At 38.4% G+C, this 18,998-nt stretch overlaps 1 protein-coding gene across 1 annotated transcript; it reads right to left on the bottom strand.

Annotated features, from left to right (window-relative positions):
• Positions 1-10,246: 10,246 nt before the first annotated feature.
• On the bottom strand, positions 10,247-17,213 carry LACC1 (laccase domain containing 1). Its single transcript, XM_062576289.1, has 5 exons — positions 16,646-17,213; positions 15,104-15,285; positions 14,433-14,598; positions 12,173-12,398; positions 10,247-11,866 (listed from the first exon to the last, which is right to left on the bottom strand). The coding sequence occupies exons 1-5, from the start codon at positions 17,211-17,213 to the stop codon at positions 11,692-11,694; spliced, it is 1,317 nt and encodes a 438-aa protein (XP_062432273.1). The 3' UTR covers positions 10,247-11,691.
• Positions 17,214-18,998: the final 1,785 nt, after the last annotated feature.

The raw sequence follows: 18,998 nt of genomic DNA, 5'->3' as shown, positions 1-18,998 counted from the left end.
GCAAAAGTCTAGGCAGATCATTTCATAGGACTCTATTTTTAAAACAAAATAAGAGCTGCATAAATATGTAAATGAGACATCCAAGAATGAGTAAGCTAGAGAAATATTATTGCTATTTGTCTGGCTGGCCTGATATACAATATTAACAAAAACAAGCTCAAAGTCATAAATGGCTCTTGTGTGCATTTTTAAACACAGATACATAACTGCAAGCATGTGCCTATGCATGTAAATAAGTGATAAAAATATGGAGGGAAGCATATGCATTCAAATTAGTTGGCACCTCTGTTCAAAGAGCACAGAAATCTGTACATTCAACGATTTCTTTTTAAATTCAAAGGCTCTTTCTTCCCCAATTTGTCTGCATATTCTTAAGCACAAAACAAACTCTTCTGAGATACAGGAGACCTTCAACTTCGTTGCTATTTTCCCTATTTTCTGCCAATAATTCTATGTTCCCTCTCAAAAGATTTCACATGGGAGACTTCATATCTTAATCTTACCATCATTTTCTTCCACTACACTACTAATGCTTGATTTTATTCAGAATTAATATTTTGTATCAAGAAGCTGTGGTGTTCAGTGTGGAGCAGGCTTTGGCCTCTTGAAAATACTACCTTACAGACTGATTAACTTCTAAGTTTTCCAGGTCTAGCTCACAGATCACCCTTCAAAATCTAGATCCCAGTGCAGCTGCTTGAATTGTATCATCAGGATCTGTCAGGGCCCTGAAGGCACTAATAGCCTTTAATAGTCCTGACAAGCCTCACCTGTGGCCTCCACCCACACCCTGCCCATGCCTCAGAGCCATATGTTAAGCTCAAGCTGGGGCTATGCTGGAGAAGGGTTGGTCTCCAGCTTGGGTGCAGCCATGCCCATTTCTGGCCATGGACCCCCTCGATCCAGATCCCAAACTGTGGACTGATTTCCCAATGTGACTTCAGCCCTCCTTCATTGCTGTGGACCTTCCTGATGATTACAGGACCTGATCCCAAACCTGTGGATTGATTTTCCAGATTGACCTCAGGCTTGTCTCATTGCCATGATCTGGACCCTCAGCTGGACTTGTCTTCCACCTCTGGATCTGCCCTGTTCACTTTGCTTGGGCACTGTGATGCAGGCCCTGGCTGAGGAGGTTCCTGCCCTGCTGGCTACGTCAGCCCTCTCAGCTCTTCCTCACTTTCCCTTAAGGAGCTACTGGCCCTTGTGGCACCCTGACAGCATCACCTGGGCCAATTAGTACCATTTATTGAAAAAGTTTATGTTGAAAAAGTGAGAAACTAATACTAGATAGTGAAGAATGAACATTGCAAAGCACATCATTAAAAAGGGAAATAGCAAGAGAGGCTATAGGAGACTTCTTTGTGATCACTTGCTTGGAAAAAAATAGCTCTTTGAGAATGTTATGGGAATGTAATAGACAGATGTACTAGAGTTCTTGATAAGAAAAGATCAGAGCCACTGGCAGCCCTCAACTGAGATTAAAATATTGTAATAATTATTGTCAGTTCTGGAGGAGAATAGGTAAAAGTAAAAACAGGCATTTACAGGGATGCTGAAGGACTAATTGGTCTAATTTCTTAACAGATATGAGTAATGAAGACATACTAAAATGGAAGAAATATGAAGAGAAATTTGACTTACAAGCAAAGAAATACAAGTAGAAGCTAAATATTGACTGGGACGTGCAGGTGATAGGAAACAAAGTTTTACATAGTAAGCTTCTTCGATTAAATTAACAGTGCACAGACACATCCCAAGTAGTTCCAGTGCAGGAGTTCTGGGTGTCCTACAATATAATTGATAAATCAGTGTAAGCTTTCATTGGGCAGTCTCTTAATATTCAGCTCACTCTGTGAATCCTCTATGGATTATCTTTGAGGGCAAAAAACTGTCTAAAAGGAATCTTATTTTGCAAGCAAATGTCCTTTCCTTTTCCCACGGGCCACTAGTCAAACTAAGAGGATAGGATACAAAAGCTGTATTTTTGCTTTGTATCCACACTTCATTTTTGCACCTTGTCTTCCTCTTCCCCCCTCTCTGGATCCCTCATGGCCACCAATCTAATTAGGTGTCCCATGGAAAGGGATGATCTCCAATCTTCAGCCAAAGTACCGAAGAACTTCAAAGTAGATGTCATGTTTGACTGTTGAAAAACCAGACCCTGGTTGACTTAATTTTATGGGCTTACTGATGAATTGGCAGCCTTTGGCCCAGTATAGTTCTCCACTTTTTCACAGTTCGGTAAAACTAATGATATATTCACACCATTTACCATAGGCTTGTACTGAAGGGGTCACACTGAATCTCCGTTGGGCAAGTTTGGGTACTTTAATACACTGTATACTCCCAAACAAGGTTGACCAGAATGCATTTCCCTCTCTAGCCTTTTTGGATCAACTGTGCTATCAGTTTTCTTGTTTGTTTTTTGTTTTTTTTCCCTCTCCTTCTTGCATTAAGAGGAGACTGTACATGAATGGAGACAGGAAATGGCATTTTGTATCATGTGGCCTTTGTGCTCTTTCCAAACCATGCAGGAACAAGGTATGGTACTGCTCTTCTTCTGTAAGATCCTCAACCCACCAGTACACTTCTGGCTAACAATATTCCATCCTCCTCTTTTTTTTAAGGGAGATGTTGTACTCTCTAGAAATTTAATTTTTCACTTCAAATTCTCTTTGGTTATGCTCTTACTCTTTATATACTTGCTTTCCACAGCATTTATTCATTTTGTGTTGGCATTTATTTTTCCAGCAAGAGAATTTGGGGAATTTTGAGTCCATATGTGACTTTGGTAACCACATCTCCAGTTCCCATGCAGCTATACGTGGGTAAAGGTAATTCATACTCCTCCAGTCAAAGAACTAATTTGATCAGTCACAGCTTATCAGTAAATTCAAAACAAAAATGATGACTTTCAGGAGACTTTTCTTGTGATCTATCCCCATAGCTGAAAATTTTAAATACTCTTCATCTCAAAATACATCTATGAAAACTTCAACATGCAACCAAGAGAAGAAACAACATTACAGCAATTTCAAATTGTTCCCTCTGCTCATTTGATAAATAAATAAGAATAAAAATGTTGCTTCCCACAGCAGATAAGGCAGGAAGTAGGAAACAGTCCAAAATTTCCTGAGATGGTCTGTAGAAACTGCATACTCAGACAGAATTTGAGAACAAAATGGTCAATGTTGTTTTTGCATTGCTCATTAAACCAGATGATTTGTGAAAACACTAACTCACAATGAAATTACTACATTATTGCAACAACACTGATTTTCTTTGAAACAAAGGGCTTTACCTATGGCTGGGAAATTCCACTGTTTACATAAGAAATGTTTTATATAACATGTTTATTGCTATAACAAAAATATATCCTGGCATTCTTATCCATTTAAAAAGTGTAAATTTCTCACAGTGGGCTTTTTAACAGCAGCCAGAGACAGTCTAAAAATGTGGAAGGACCTTACAGTGTCCTGATGCTACTACATATAACCTGCGTAGCAGGCTGGGGGGTAGATGAAGTAGATGACTATGGCTTTTGAGTGTCATGATGTTCTCAAGCTCTTGAAGTACAGCTCCCAAACCAATTCTAGGTCTCACAACTTTTGAAAGAGGGTTGTTTTTTCATGGCAGATGCTGTGCTCCTGGGGTGCCCTAGGGCAGACCCAACTATAAACACAGGCGCCTCTCAGACACATCATGCATAAAGCTATGGGATTTCTGCCCTTTGAATCTCTTCTAGAAATCTCCCCATATCCTTCCTTACTTATGAAAATATGTAGTATGTATCTCATGGCTATGAAATTTTGAGATGGCCTTTGCAGGACCTATAAGTTTGGTACAGTCCTACAGGCCTCTTGGTCAATAATCTTACATGTCTGGAATCAAATATTAGAGATCCTCTTGGATCGCTAATCTACCCAACAGAACCCAAAGAGAACTGAATAATTCCCTTTCAGGAATTATTATATGAGCCCTCTCTCAGCTTTGCAGCCTTGTGTAATGTCTTGCATTGGCTACCATGTAAATAAGGAATAGTTTCACCATATTTAGCACCCTTGTCCCCTCGTCCCCTCCTAGGACTGGCTCTGCCCCATCTACTGTGAACTGACTTCTGCCATAGGGAGAACAGAACAGCTGAGAGTAAAAGTGTTAATGTAAGTGCTCACAGAGTCAAGATGTTCAGATGGGGCCCCATAGCAGCAGGGAGCCTGGACTTCTAAGCAAGAAGTTTGGGATTTGCTCCATAACAAACACAAAAAAGATTCTTCAAAAATCTTAAACTCTCAGCTCTTGAGCCAAACATACCTCTTGCCATTTATTCTCACAGCTAGCTTCAGAGAAATATTATGATAGAAAATCTTCCAAGTCTGTAGAATTGGGCTTTTAGCCAAGCTCAGTGAAATTTCAAAAAGCAGCTTCTCTTCTGTATCTTCAGCCCAGTAATATAGTGGGGGAGGATAGGTTTGCCCTATTTGTAATTATCCTGGACCTGCTGAGGTGTTGGAATCCTGCATGCAGATAATATGTGCAGCAGTCATTCTCTGCCTCTCATAATAAGCTGCAGTCCTCCCAGTGCTTGCATAGATTAGAAGCTTGTAACTGCATGATACACCTATAGCCAGGGTTAAATTAATGGTAAAGAGAGAGGAAAACTGGGATGTATCCATGAGTACTCCATATCCCAACCTTCCCCATGGGAAAAATCCTGAATACCCAAAAAAGCCTTGATAGCTTTAGCAACCGTGGTAAATAATTGCACATAAGAAGATGCTTGGTAGTGTTACTCTTTGCTTCTGGCAGTATGGTAGGAGATTATATTTCCACACGGATGAGCTCTTCTTGCACTACATCTCCCATGTGCAGGCACAGAAATGTCTTCAGTATCATGATGCTGTCTTTTTTTTGCCTCTTCTTTCCAACAGCTTCTCATCATGGGTATTCAGGCTAGCTGCATCTCAAGGCAGATTTTTGTTCTCTGCTTCTGTTTGTTTATAACAGCTTCCAAGATTTCAGCAGAGCCAAGGAATGACTGTTTTTTTCAGTCTCAGATACTGGCTTGGAAGAACATGGTTTATCAACAGCCTTAGCACTCCCTCACTTGCTGAAAATGCACCAGAACCAGAAGCACCAGCTAGGAATTAACATGAATTCTAGAGTGATAAACTATGACTTAAGGAGGTACTGCTGAACCCCTATTGTCTGATATCTTTTATAAGAGTGGCCATAGAGCTTCACCCCATTATTCCAGCTCAGCCTAGTCTATTGGGGATAAATTAGAATGTACAAGGGCAGCCAGTCCTGCTGTAAATATAACACAAGGCATGAATGTTAGGTCTCATATTTTCTTTATTTTCTTCAAATGTAAAACTTGGAAATTATTTCAATTTTTTTAATTTCCTTGTTACATTTCCATGTTAGATTTTGAAAAAGTTTTTGCTAAAGATAAAAATTTTCTCCTACCATAAATCTTGTGTCAGCCTCAGAAATATCAACTATTTTTCACTTGCTGAGCTAAGCCTCATTCATGAAGATTGCTTCTAGAACAATGTGATGGATTATGAATTATATCTTGGAAACCTAAAAATAAATCCTAACTGAAGTACAATAGACTATGACTTCTTTGAAAAAGAAGGAATGGAAGGAGACCAAGGTTATTGAATTAAGACTGCTTCAAGGTTTTTTGTACTGAGAAACACAAGTTTGCAAGCTCAAGAAAAACCCTCTACAAAGTTCAAAACAAAAAGTGCTACTGATTCATAACCCCTAAAATAGTAAATAAGTGAGGAGCTGCTCAGATTTTTCTAAAGCTATCTCCTCATTGTTGCATAACATTGTTATTACAATGCCATTTAGGCTAATACAAGGCAGGCTGAAGAAATGCCGATGCTTAAGTCTATGTCTGTGTTCCAACTATTTCTAGTATGGAGTTACATGAGTTGGGATGCTTCAGCAGTAGGACAGCTTAAGCAAAGCTTCAGTGTAATTGAGGGAACTGAAGAAAATCTAAGTATTAAATGTAGCAACAATTGTCCATGAGCCTAAAGGAGCTTTCCTAACTCGCATCTTGATCTGCTCACCTTTCACCTTCTGAAAGCTTTTTATTGGAATGATAGAAGAAGAAAGCAGACATTTAGAATAAAACTGTCTGTATAATCATATTTTAATACTAATTTTTGTGAAAAACCAATTAAAATAAGCTATTAAAACTTAATTAAAGCACTTAAGTCACCTGTCACAACAATGATTATATAACTGAGTTCTTTGTGATTCATTCCTGTGTAGGAAAATCAAGCTCATAGCTTTCAAGTAAAGAAAACCAAAGCAGAAAAGAAATGTTTTCCTTCAGCAGTGATGTATGCTTGAATGTTCCTTTAGAACAGAGCTCAGTGCCTCACAGAAAAGCCCTAAGGTATTTATTTCAGATAGGTAGGTATTTCTATAGTTGGCGTTAGTAAAAATATCTTAAACTACAACACCTGACCAAACTATGAATCACCACCCCAAAGCATTACATCATATAAAAAAGGGAAATATATATCTTGACATGCAAACATTGCTTTCAGTCTCCCTTATAAAACGCATGTTCAGTTCAATGGTACGCACACTCCACATTTTTGTTATGACCCGTTTCAGATGGTAAAGCCTTTGCTATGTGTGGAAAAGGCAACATGGAAATATAAATAAAATAGTTACTATTTGTGAATTAAATTTGAACTAGAATAGAGGAAATGACCCCTTAGATAAAAGTATTTGTGAAAATAAACCTAACAGTTTAGTACAGTCCATATTGATTTTGTCTCAGATCTCTTTTCTGTTGCAGGAATCAAATGGAAATCTATGCCGTGTCCTTGCTCTTATGATTGCCAGAATTCAGGTTGCCCCGGAGACATGATGTCACATTGCAAAAGTGGAATAGAGAGACCTCAGCCACACCATCCTCCCGGGACCCTTCTGATGAAATTCTTCTGTAGGTTTCCTATGACCCCTGGGAACTCACAGACAAAGAGATCCAGCAAAGTATTTGAAACATGAGATGCTACTGTAAATTAAATGCTTACTAATGAAAGATCAGAGGGATCACTTTAGAAAGCTAGCTTCCATTTCTCTGCATGCCTTTGGGAACACATAATAAGGCTCTTTAGCAGCACGGCCACAGGCACTATGTATTTAAAGTAAGCAGACCAGCAAAAGCTTTTAGTCTAATAAAACAGTGTGACACTGGGTAACAATCAGTAACATTCAGTATATAAGAAAATATCCAGTTTTGATAGTTCTAAAATCCACATGTATTTCTAACTGAATCACTCATCTGAAAACACTGGTTAATATCTGCTGCAAATGGAAAGTAGAACAAATTAGCTTTACAGGCTAAGCTTGCTGCCACTCTTTGGAGATACGCAGATCTCTCAGCAGGCTAATACATTATTTCCTCTGTTATATATAGAATTTACTCCTCCTGTCAGTGTATTGTCCCATTATATCGTGGCACAAGAGGTCTGAGTTCAGAGAGGACTTTGGAGCTCAGAACAAAAGCCTAACAAACATGACATTAACACACGCGTGCACGCACATACACACACACACACTCTCTGAGCCTCAGGATAAGTGCAGCTCATCTCTCTCTTTGCATCACCCAGCAGCAAATTGAGCATGCAGTGGAAATGGGGACAGCAATGAGTGAATCTAGGAATATTGACTTCTTTGCCATACAGGCTGGAAATTGGGAGCTCTTGTGGAAACCTGTACAACAGGAATCGGTTGGAGGACACTGATAAAGATGCTGTGCTCAGGGAAGAACTTCCAGACATTGTTGCTAAAAATAAGAAGGCATATGTACAAATAACAATAATTGCATTCCCCTGCACAAAATAGAATGTGTTTCCTCCAACACTGTTCAGGGCAGCCTGTTACATGATTTAGAGGCCTTGTCAGTGGTTGTGAGTGTTGCCAGACAGAAAGATAGCTAAGATTATAGATCACAGAATCATAAGGTTGGAAGGGACCTCTGGAGGTCATCTAGTCCAACCCTCAGCATAGCCCATATGGGGACTGAACCTGCAACCTTGGCATTAGCAGCAACATGCTTTAACCAACTGAGCTAAACCTGCCCCCAAAGATTATTATAGGAGGATATTTGACTCGGGCAGTACGCTGAACTGAAAATAGAAATCATAGACTGGTAAGGTTGGAAGGGACCTCTGAAATCATCTACTCCAACCCTCAGCATAGCCCCGTATGGGGATTGAACCCACGACCTTGGCATTAGCAGCACCATGCTCTAACCAACTGAGCTAAACCTACGAGATAAACATGAGGAAAATAAGGCTGAAGGCAAATAAGACACTTTGTAAACTGTACTACTGCTGGAGAAAGGTGATACCTTTCTATCATTAAATGGTTATAATTTGGGGAGAATATGTTATCATTTTGATATACTTGTTGTGAGTGAAGAAGTGTCCTAATGTTCTGCTGACGGTCAAGTCCCAACTTCTAAGTCTGCTACCACTCTCATAAACACAGCCATCAAATGCAGTATCCTATCTCCAAGGGTTGTCACTAGTAGGAGACTATCATTAGATCATCTTTAGTAGTCACTGATGGACCTTACCTCTAAATTTATTTAAACCATTTTTAATCTAAACTCCTTTATATTTTTGGAGACATTACACATTTCAAGCTGCAGTGTTTTATCAGAGCACTGCATAAGGCCTTTCTCAGAAATGCTTCGATTCACTTCATTCAAATATACAAACATATATGAAGAAGGCCCTGCTTAGAATTTTCAATGGCAATAAATGTTAATTAAACATTAAGATCTACCAAAATTAGTATTCAACGTGATCATGCATTTGTGCTTTCCTCAGGGCATACCACAATGATAATTAATAATGTTATTTAATAATCTATTAATAGAGACATATTTAAATTCATGGACAAAGTTAATAAATAGAATATGGTCATTAAGTAGGTCCAGTTGATCAATTTATGAAACATTTTAAGAGCTTCTCTAGAGGTGGCGAATCAGGGATGATCTGTTTGGCCTTTTTAGCAAGTAACAGGGGAAAAAAAAAGTCTATAAATTCTCCATGTTCAGATGGAAAAACAGCTTTTTCTTCTTTTTATCATGTTCTTCCTAAATTTTTCATGTTTTTTATATCAAAATTTTAGCAAAGATTTTTAAAAGAAACTATATGTGGTAGAGAGCCTAACCTGTTTGGGGACTCAACATTATTATTACTATTTTCTTATCGGTCTTGGAGCTCTCCGCCTCAATGATCCATGTACAAAAGACTGCTTCCAGTCTTGATATGTTTATGAGCTAGGTAATTCAGTGTAAAAGAAATAATGAATAACTGTGGTAACGATTCATCTTCTAATAGCTAAAGCCTTTGGTGTTTCTGCTCATCCTGACATGTTCTCCAGCCTAAATGGTTCTACCGTGACCTGTAAATGGCATTTTTCTAAAAAGAAAGTGTCTGCTGTCATTCTTGAGCAGGTATGAACAAGCCAGGGTTTATAATCAGTTTCAAGTTACTGTCTCTTAATATACTGTTCAGCATCTGAACTGTGGAAACTAATGTAGATGCAAGGTCATTTTACTTACTGCAAAGTGAAATGCATTAGTTCAAAAATATTTGATGTGTGGTAGGCTAAAAGCAGGTGCATGGGTACCTATGATGTTTTGGCTGCCAAGTGGTAAATTGCAAAATAAAGTAACTCAGCTGTTTTTGATCACATGCTCTTAATCCACAAGGAGAGGGAGTTAAGAGAAGGGCATTGACAGACAAGCTCTGGCAGAGCTTTAGGAGCAGGGACTGAAGACTACGTGGTGCTACTGCCCCCACAGCATAAACAATAGAAGGGAAAACGTCTTACTCCATTGCTAAGTCAAGCAGTGCCCATAAAGTGGGTTCACACTTAAATACAGGACAGAGAGACAGACTAAATAGCAAGGATAGTGATTTTTTACTCAGTGCAGCAAGATATGCCTGTTGGTGTCTGTAATTACCTTATATTTGCCATAGCTCAGTAATAGACACACATACCATGATCGTAGCTCAGTTAGTGTGCATTAACATGCTTGACAGCATTAAGTTGCTGAGCATAAGCCTGAACCCTTGTTGGAACTTAAAATCCTAATTCCGGCAGTAAAGTCACAGACTGAAGCTGAGAATGATGAAAGTAGTGAAGAGGTTTTTCAAAGATAACTGAAACAATTTTTATTTTAAAAGCCTGAAGTACTACAACAGGAGAGAAGTACCTAATAATATTTCTAAATAAGAGGTAGAGGAATTGGAAGAAATAATTTTTGGTAGACAGCTATAACCACAGGGTAACTTAATCAGAACCACTCTTATCTAAGTAATATCATTCACAATTAAAAGAAAGTTTTTACAAAAATCTGTTCTCCAAGAGGACAAGGATGAAAAGCTTTGAATGACAGTCCAGTAAAATGAAAAACAGGCTACTCTTCAAGCAGAGATACCAGAACAACTTGGCAGATGACTGCACTGGCAAAAGTAAGAGCATATGCTATTCAATGCTTTGCAAAATGCTGTTTGAAAAGCCAGCCACACAGTACAGGCAGGGGTGGAAGCCCAGAGTAAGTGAACACTGACCTCTAGTGGGCAAAATATTCTATAATTTCTAAAGCTCTTTAGATTCAAAAATGGAAAGTACCGCCTACGGACAGTCCTCCCAAAACTCATGCTTGGGAACTCTGCAAGCTACAGTAAACAGTTTTAGACCTGAAAGAAAAAGGATTGAACTATAAGGAGGTTCCCACTGTTTTTGTGTCAGGAACAGTCACATCTATGGAGATGTCTGCAAAGTATAGGAGCATAAGAAAAATGGGCAGCTTTGGGTTTTGTTAGCAAAACAGGTAAGTCAGCTATTGGTCGGTAAAATTAGCTGATCTTCTGCCTAAATTCATATTCTTTTAAAGATATTTAGCAAATAACTGAGGACTGTTCAGAAAGTCTCAATGGAGATTACCTGAGAGACAATAGATTAATGAAAAACGCTAAAGGAACATAAGCACAGATGTCATATCATATTAAGAGTCTTAGTTCTATCCTTCATACAATGAAAACAATACAGAAGGGTAAGGGTTCATGAGTTTGCACCTCAGTCATATAACTTATTTTTCTATAGGGAAAGCCCTGTAAGTATTTTGGCGCTTTCTTTAAACTAATCCGAAGAACAAAAACAAGTCCAGGCACATCATTCTCTATGGTTAATCTTCACATGAAGTCACTGAAATTGGGTGTTCCCAAACAATTAACATGCAATACAGGTTTCCTGTATCAGTATGTCACAGTTCATTCAGAAGCTAATGCTGACTTTGGCTTTTGTGCTTTCACAATCTTAAGGCACTGAGGTTTCTGGGAAACATTTGGTCAAGACAACGGGAGCTTGCATCCTGTATTTCAGAGGGGCTTTGTCATCGGTGGAGGTTGTTCTTGTTCTCTTTGGCTTATCTCCCACAAGAATTATTGGCCTCATACCTTAGCTATTTCTTCTTGTCTCAGAATGGCAGGAAGGAAAGCAGGAGAATCCCAAGACCTGTGAATTGCTTATTGAAAGTCCATGAAAAGAAGAATGAAGACCTACTAGAGAGCAGGATGCCAGGCAATGCACCAGACATTGTCCAAATACTGTTCAAGAGTAAGAGATACTAACTCAGTCTTTGATTGATATGAAGCCAATCTGTGTCCCAAAGTTAGGGCCATCGCGAAAGTGAGAATAAAACTTATCCGGGTGGCATGAAGTACAGAAAGTAACATTTTGATTCTGGTCTGTGACAGAATCATCTTGGATGTTCTCAGGAAGAATCCCACTGGTCTCAAGAAGAATCCTTAAAGAAAACAAGAGAAACAGAAAACAATTGATAGTACATCTTTACATTCTTTAAGACACATTCCTTCTTGTGCAACCAGTAAGAACCCATTTAATCTGAACATTTGTTTAGAGTCCAGAAACTACTTTTAAAGCATAACAGTAAAATAATAGTTGAAATCCAGCAAAGCTGAGCCAATGCCATTCATTCAAACCTTGATCCGCAAAGTGCTGGAGAGTACTGTAACCCTGACCACAATATTGCTGGATAATACTCTATACCATAAAAAGTGTTATGTCACAGAAATGCATACAGTAGACTTACCGTGTTGCTCTTCTAAGATCAATATAAGAACTTGCAGAGTCAAAAAGTCTCACACACTTTGGATCAATTCTGTGAAATTCTTTAGCTGATTCTTGAGGAAGTTTATAGCAGCAAGGTCCTACAGATGGACCCAGGACCACAAAGATATCTTTCACATTACAGCCATATTCAGATACCATAGCATTTACTGTGGCCATAGAAACTCCTAACAAAGTGCCTTTCCATCCTGAGAGAAATGAGAGGTTAAAAATTAAATAGATTGTATAAATTTTCTCTTTAATTTTACAGTAGCTAATATATATATCATTATTAAAGACACAAACAGACAGACATAGCACAATTTTTTTTTTTTTTTTTTTAATTAACAGCTGACAGTTTAGTGATACCACTATTTCGCAGAGTTGGATACTAAAGATAATAGTTTGGACTAGGATTCCAAAATTCCTTCCTCCCAGTGTTTTGGCAACTAGAACATACCTTATTGCTTGTCCTGGCCTGAAACATCTCAACAGGAATATGACATAATAGAAATATATTCCAATCAGAAACATATTTTTACAAAAGGATGAATTTTTTGTATTAATTTCCCCTCCCCCCCAAAAAAAAAGCAGCTCCAGCCTCTAGCTTTATGATATTCGATCACAGGATATGTAAACTGTCTTTGCACTTTGGCATTGTTTGGAATAGATAGAAGAAGATCAGCTTTGAGTTCTCAGATCTTAGCTTGAGTCCCAAGAATTCTTTGCATTTCACAGGGACAGCCTCATACCAAAGGACAGGATATACTAGTTCATGTTTCCTTTACTTTTCCACATCCAAAGACTGAAATGTTCCTGTACCTAATTGCCTTTATTTGTATACATAGTAACGTGCTCAAGTCAGACATGAACCGAGGTCAGATTGGACAGGAAGGAAAGGATTTAGGAAAGGAAATTTGTAAGATAATCGGAGACACGGCAAGCAGTGTGATATGGGAATGAGGCCCAGAAATTGCGAGATGGATGATGGGAGTTCAGTTTGGATATGGGCGGTATGCATGGAGAAGGCAGCAGTTGAAGGAACAATGTCGTGGGTCAGGAAAGGCATAACTGGGTAAGTGAAAGGCAGCACAGAAAGTAACAGCTACAGATCGAAGTATTTATCTTTAATGAGGTTTAAAAACTTAAAGTGTAAAATTTCAATCTCTTATAACTTTCAGGAGCAGAAAACTTGCTTCTGTCCCTTCTCCTCATTAAAACTACATTTCCCTCTCTCACAGTCAGCTGTGGTAGAGCTCATTTCTCTCAGCATCTTTAACCTAAGCTTGCTATGGTTCACATAAGGATATCCTGAAAATAGACAAGTTTACAGAGCTCTTGTGTAGTATGACTAAAGCCTCTCATAATCATTTAAGAAAAACACAATAACTCATCCACAAAACGTCTTGCTAGTTGTTAGGAGTCTGCATTTCAAAGGCATCCAATGATACCTAAACTATATTACATACAAGGCTCAGTGAACTCTTAGTGGTGGTGGGAGGGTGGAAGCAACAACTTTACTGATGGAAAATCAAAGCTCTGATTATGTTAGGATGATTCAAAAATTTGAGTGGGTTATAGATAATTCTTGGAATACATAAATAATTACATGAATTAGGTGATATTCATGAGATCAAGGTAGCAGTGAAGCCTTCCACCATACCAAGGTGTGTATTAGCATCAAAGCCAAGGAGAAACTCTCAGGCATTCATTCTCTTTGACCTCATAAACATAGGAGTTTTTTATAAGGTGAAACAGCCTCAACGGGATGGTCCCACTACATAAGTATCCTAGCCAAACAGGTGGGACATCTTCTAAAGAAGTGGAACACATCCTCAGGGTTTTCTAACCATCCCTGCTTCAGTTTTACTTGCGTTTGGTTTGGGTTACACAAATATTTCTTCTGATTCAAAATGATTGTTGGAGGCACTGGCTTTACAGGCATTCTTTTACATAAGAAGTTTCGTGAGGCACACAAAATTTAATTTGGTTATAGCAACCAGACCAAAGAAAAAAATTGTATAATTAACAAATTTCATAGCTCTAGAAACAAATATTCTCAAGACTGATCCTTTTGGGGCAGAATACAACTTTAACAAGCCAGGAACTAAATTGTTATGTGATCTTGGATTTATTTGTTCTCATTCAGTGCACCTTCAGTTGCAAATTTATAAATCCCACTCCAAAGCTCTCTTTCCAGTGGTCTTCTGGTTATTTTGATGTCTGTGATTCAAAATTCCTACCTGAATGAGCAGCACCGCAGGCTTTTCTGACAGGATCAGCAAATAGTACAGGTATACAATCAGCCCCCGGAGCTGCTATTGTAACACCTTTCTGATTTGTAACTATTCCATCATAACTGTCAGGCTCTGTCTTTCCCATAATACACACAGTATTACCATGATTAGTCTGTCAAGACAAAAACAGAACATGCACAGTCATAAGGCAGCAAAAATTCAAGTTCTGATTAATACAAGAATCTTCTTTGCATGAAACCTTCTCTTTTCCACCAACTGCTATGCATGGAAATCAGGTGTTCTCTTGTTCAAATGCCATACAAATGTATCAGCAGAAAGCCACTGAAGAAGTACTTTTTTTTTTTTTTTTTTTTTTTTTTTTTTTAAGAGAAACTTCTCTGACCATTATCTGATTATTCTATTCTGGGGTAAGTTAAATGGCCGAATCTGTTAGAATATACTTGGGATAAGAAGCAGTGCTTCTTCTTCACAGAGTGTCGAATGACTGATAAGTTTTGGCAGCTATTCCTATTGGCAGCTATTATGCAAAAATGAATGTTTTAATAGTCCTCATTCTCACAAGTTCTTTTTGAGAAAGATAAGAATAGTTCACATAGTTTTAACCAGTGATACATAGATTTGATCAGTTTACACAGATCTACTGTTTGATAAGATACCTTGATACTGTGAAATGTCTCGGGGTTAAATCCTGCAGCATTAGCTAGCCTCCGGAGGTTTTCTTTAACCACAGCTTGTGGGTCCCTCCGCTTGGAACTGCTGAAGAGATTGCAGGAGCTTAAAGTTGGTATGTAGGAGATCCCACCTGTCCTTGTGGTGAATCCATGTACAAAGATATTATCTAGCAACACAAAGAAAACAACAAACAACTGCTTTCAAGACAAGACAAATCCAGTTTTTACATGGTTTTATGCTGAAAAGAACTAGAATCAACCAAGCAAGTTGAGACTTACTTAACCTCTTAGTTAATTATGGCATTTAAATTCAAGGATTCTAAGTTTCCTTCTGGCTCTGCTAAAAGTAACAGAATTTGTGCCTTTTGCTGAAAGAAAACATGGTAAAAGTATGAGATGAAATAGTAGTTTCCTATTATCACATTAAGCATTCTAATCCACTGAGGTCTAGGCAGAGGGGTGCCAGCAAGAAGAAGTCTGCCTGGCAGATTTAGCCTGACATTTTACAGGGCTGTGGTGCAAACCTCAGAAAAGAGGTAACTCACTGAAGAAAATTAGAGTAGATTTTAAAAGCAATATTCTGAGGTGGAATCTCCCAAGGTTTTTTGACAAAAATATCAGTCTTGAAAATTTCTTATAGAATCTCAAGCATCTTTCAGAAGTAAACATTGAGAACTTCTAATTTAATTGAACAATCCTCTATTTTTACAGTGCAGACCCCATATCATGGCCCCATGCACCCAAATGGAAGCAGTGTTTTTAGGTATAAATGGTTTTTTTTCTTCATGACAAAGTCAAATACAGGTAGTCCCAGAAGTGGTATTTGCTATCTGAATAGCTTGGGAGCTCTGATATAATCAGAGCGGACATTTGGTAAATCTTTTCTATAGTGTGACTGTTTTAAAGTCACAATCAGAAACTTGAAGCCCAATGAGAAAGAAAGACTGAAGGCTTTTAAGTCACCCATGTTCCCTTCAGATTCTGGATTTTAGGGAAAGACAGTTCCAAATATTTGTAGTAGCAAACGTCTCAGCTTTCTTCTGGATCAGGAGATCCCATAATTACACAGCAGCATGCTGGGTCACACCATGGCAGGGACACTGAGACATTGGTCTGATTAACCAGGCATACGTGAGACCACAGGGCACGAGAAATCTTGCTTTGACTTTAAGGAAGATGAAGTTAACTTTCACAGTGTGTAATCCCCAGAGTAGAAGAGATTTTGCCATCTGCAGTAATGTTGCCAGTAATGCAGTAGCAGTAATACCTAGCAGTAATGCTAGGCCTCTTCCTCTCTTTGTGCCCCCAGGTCCGGAACAGACCTGGAAGTCTTTTACTTCACTTGCATTGATACTTCCCCCTCTTAAAGACATGTTATTGCAACATCATATTGTACTATTTGCTGCCTGAAGAGATTTCCAAATCTTGAGCAATATTGTGATTCCCTTAAAGCAAGAAGTATGCTGAGGAATAGCCTATATAAAATGTATTAGCCGAGACATAGTTAGAAGCTGTTTTCCACTTTACCTGGGATCAGGTAAGATCTGAGGATGGTGAGCTCCCCTTTAAGGCTTGGCAGACTTTGCAAATACGTCTGAATCTCACTTGTGATGAGCTCTATGTCCTGGGTAGGAAGTGTATGCCCTTCAGTCTGAGGTTCAGCTATCAGTAGGTTATTACAATCAGATGCCATCTGTAAATCCTCAAATTCAAACTGGTAGACTGCAGTAAAGAGATGATCTATATATACTTTCATTAAGTCCCTTCTGAAGGCAGGTAGAATAATTTTAATGATGCTTAAGTCTTTTTCATCTAGTTTTTGTTTGATAGTGTACAAAGCAGCAGCTGTAGTCAGAGCATGTACCACCTCCAGGCTTTTCTTTAGAGTCTGAAAATCTCTCAGAGCTGGAAGCAGGGACTCTCGATCACCATTCCTTTCACTCTGTGGTGTCTGCCAGCACATGACATAAACTAGTGGAGCAGTGACGGAAGAGCATTCTTCAATAGTTCCCAGCATGTTACACAGTAAATTCTGGATATTGTTCTCCAAGTTCGATGGCAGGCTGAACAGATCAATTAGTACTGCTTCCACCATATTCCAGGCAACTGAAAGATTCCTATAACTACCAAGTAGTCAATAATAAACCATAAAAAAATAAACAAAAAGGCAAGAGGACAGCATTAGTCCAAACATGTAGTGTTATTTTATTAAGGGGATACATTCAGTGGTAATGCTTAGAAAAGGTGACAGAGTAATAAAATGTCTTTGGATTTCTCCCACTGCATCCACTATTGCACCAAGAATCAGAATTATTCAGTATTTATTTAAATTTCTCTACTACTCACCTACTTCATTTTTTTTTCCAGGTCAGGGATAATGAAAGGTTAGTCTGCAATACTAGTTTTATTGGTGCAATTAATCTACCTTAAGATAATGAATTGTCTTGATTTCTGACATTGGGCATTCCTCCAGCTCCTGTGAGAGGAACGAAATACAGAGGTTTTAATGCTCTCAGCTTGCTGGTACTGGTTTCCACAATAATTGGGGAGAGAGGGGAAATTAAAACAATTATCCCCAGCATTATATCTGCTACCCCTTCTGGCTGTGGGGGTGCTGAGCTGTGAACACACATTTCACACAGGCCTTCACAGGATTTTTAGCATTTTTTTCTATATTCCTACCAAAAGTCTTGACTTCCTGATTTCTAACTGCTACCTTCACATGATAGCATAGTTCTTTTATCTGCGAACACAGGCATGGCAACAAACACACACATGCAGGAACTTAGCACAGGATACTGAAACTTTATTTAGTAACACAAGCAATACACACAAGTAAATTATGTATACTCTGCACAACTTCCTGTCTCAGTTTCCTCACTAGGCTACTGGCATTCTTTGTTCTGAAATCAAGACTCATCAAGATCATCCAAAATCATCCTGTAGCTCATCGCTTGTCTAGTGGTCCATAGTGTACTTCCATTTTTGTTTTCTTTTTTTGCTGAACTTTGTCAATCTAAGCCCTGCTAGGTAACCTATCTGTGGAAACCTGTCCATCCATCTCTTCCTCTTTCTTTTGCTCTGAGACTTTATTTTATATATTCTGTTAGAAACATTTTTTTTTCTCTATCTTTGATAAGTTTTCCTTTGTTTCCAGTGCAAGCCTCCTGCAGAGGTCTGGAACAAGACATCAGTTCCCTTTTCTTTCAGGAACCTTGAATAGGTGGCTATTAAGGTTCATTGACAAGTACTGTGCCTGGCCTAGGAGGAGTATGATACAGCTTTGTCATTAGTGTTTAGATTCGTTTACAGTATTCATTAACACCACAGTTTTTTGTGGCACAGTAACACATTGTGTCTGAACATAGATTAATACCCTTGCAGGAACAAAGGTATTAATTATTACTCTAAATGCATTGTTATTAAAAGACTTGAGGGTCTTCAAGTCCTTCAAATCTGCTCTGCTAGCAGAGCTAACCATATTATGCAACATCTGGCACTATCTTCCTGTCACAACTCCCCATTCTCCTATGTGTTCTGGCTTCACAGCATTTCACTGTCCTGCGGAAAAGCTTTGTACATGAATCCACTATGGTGGACTTGATGTCCTCCTTGGTATTTTATGATTGACAATGGATTTCAAGAGTTTCTACATTAAAATGAGAGGTCAAAGACCTTTTTCATTTTAACAGATTCTCTACTCAGGGTAGGTTTTATAGAAAGCATTTTTTATATTCTCCATTTTTCTTTCACCTAGACTGGAAGGAAAATAATTCTAACTCAAAATGATATTTTCTTCTCTGTGAGTTGTATACTTACAAAGATTAATTTATCAAAATGGCTGAACTGAAAGTATCAAAATATGACAGCAGATAAAAGC

Source organism: Rhea pennata, chromosome 1 (genome assembly GCF_028389875.1).
Source record: "Rhea pennata isolate bPtePen1 chromosome 1, bPtePen1.pri, whole genome shotgun sequence".
Lineage (NCBI taxonomy): Eukaryota > Metazoa > Chordata > Aves > Rheiformes > Rheidae > Rhea > Rhea pennata.
The sequence above is the reverse complement of the archived record's forward strand: the minus strand, read 5'-3'. Positions and strand labels throughout refer to the sequence as shown.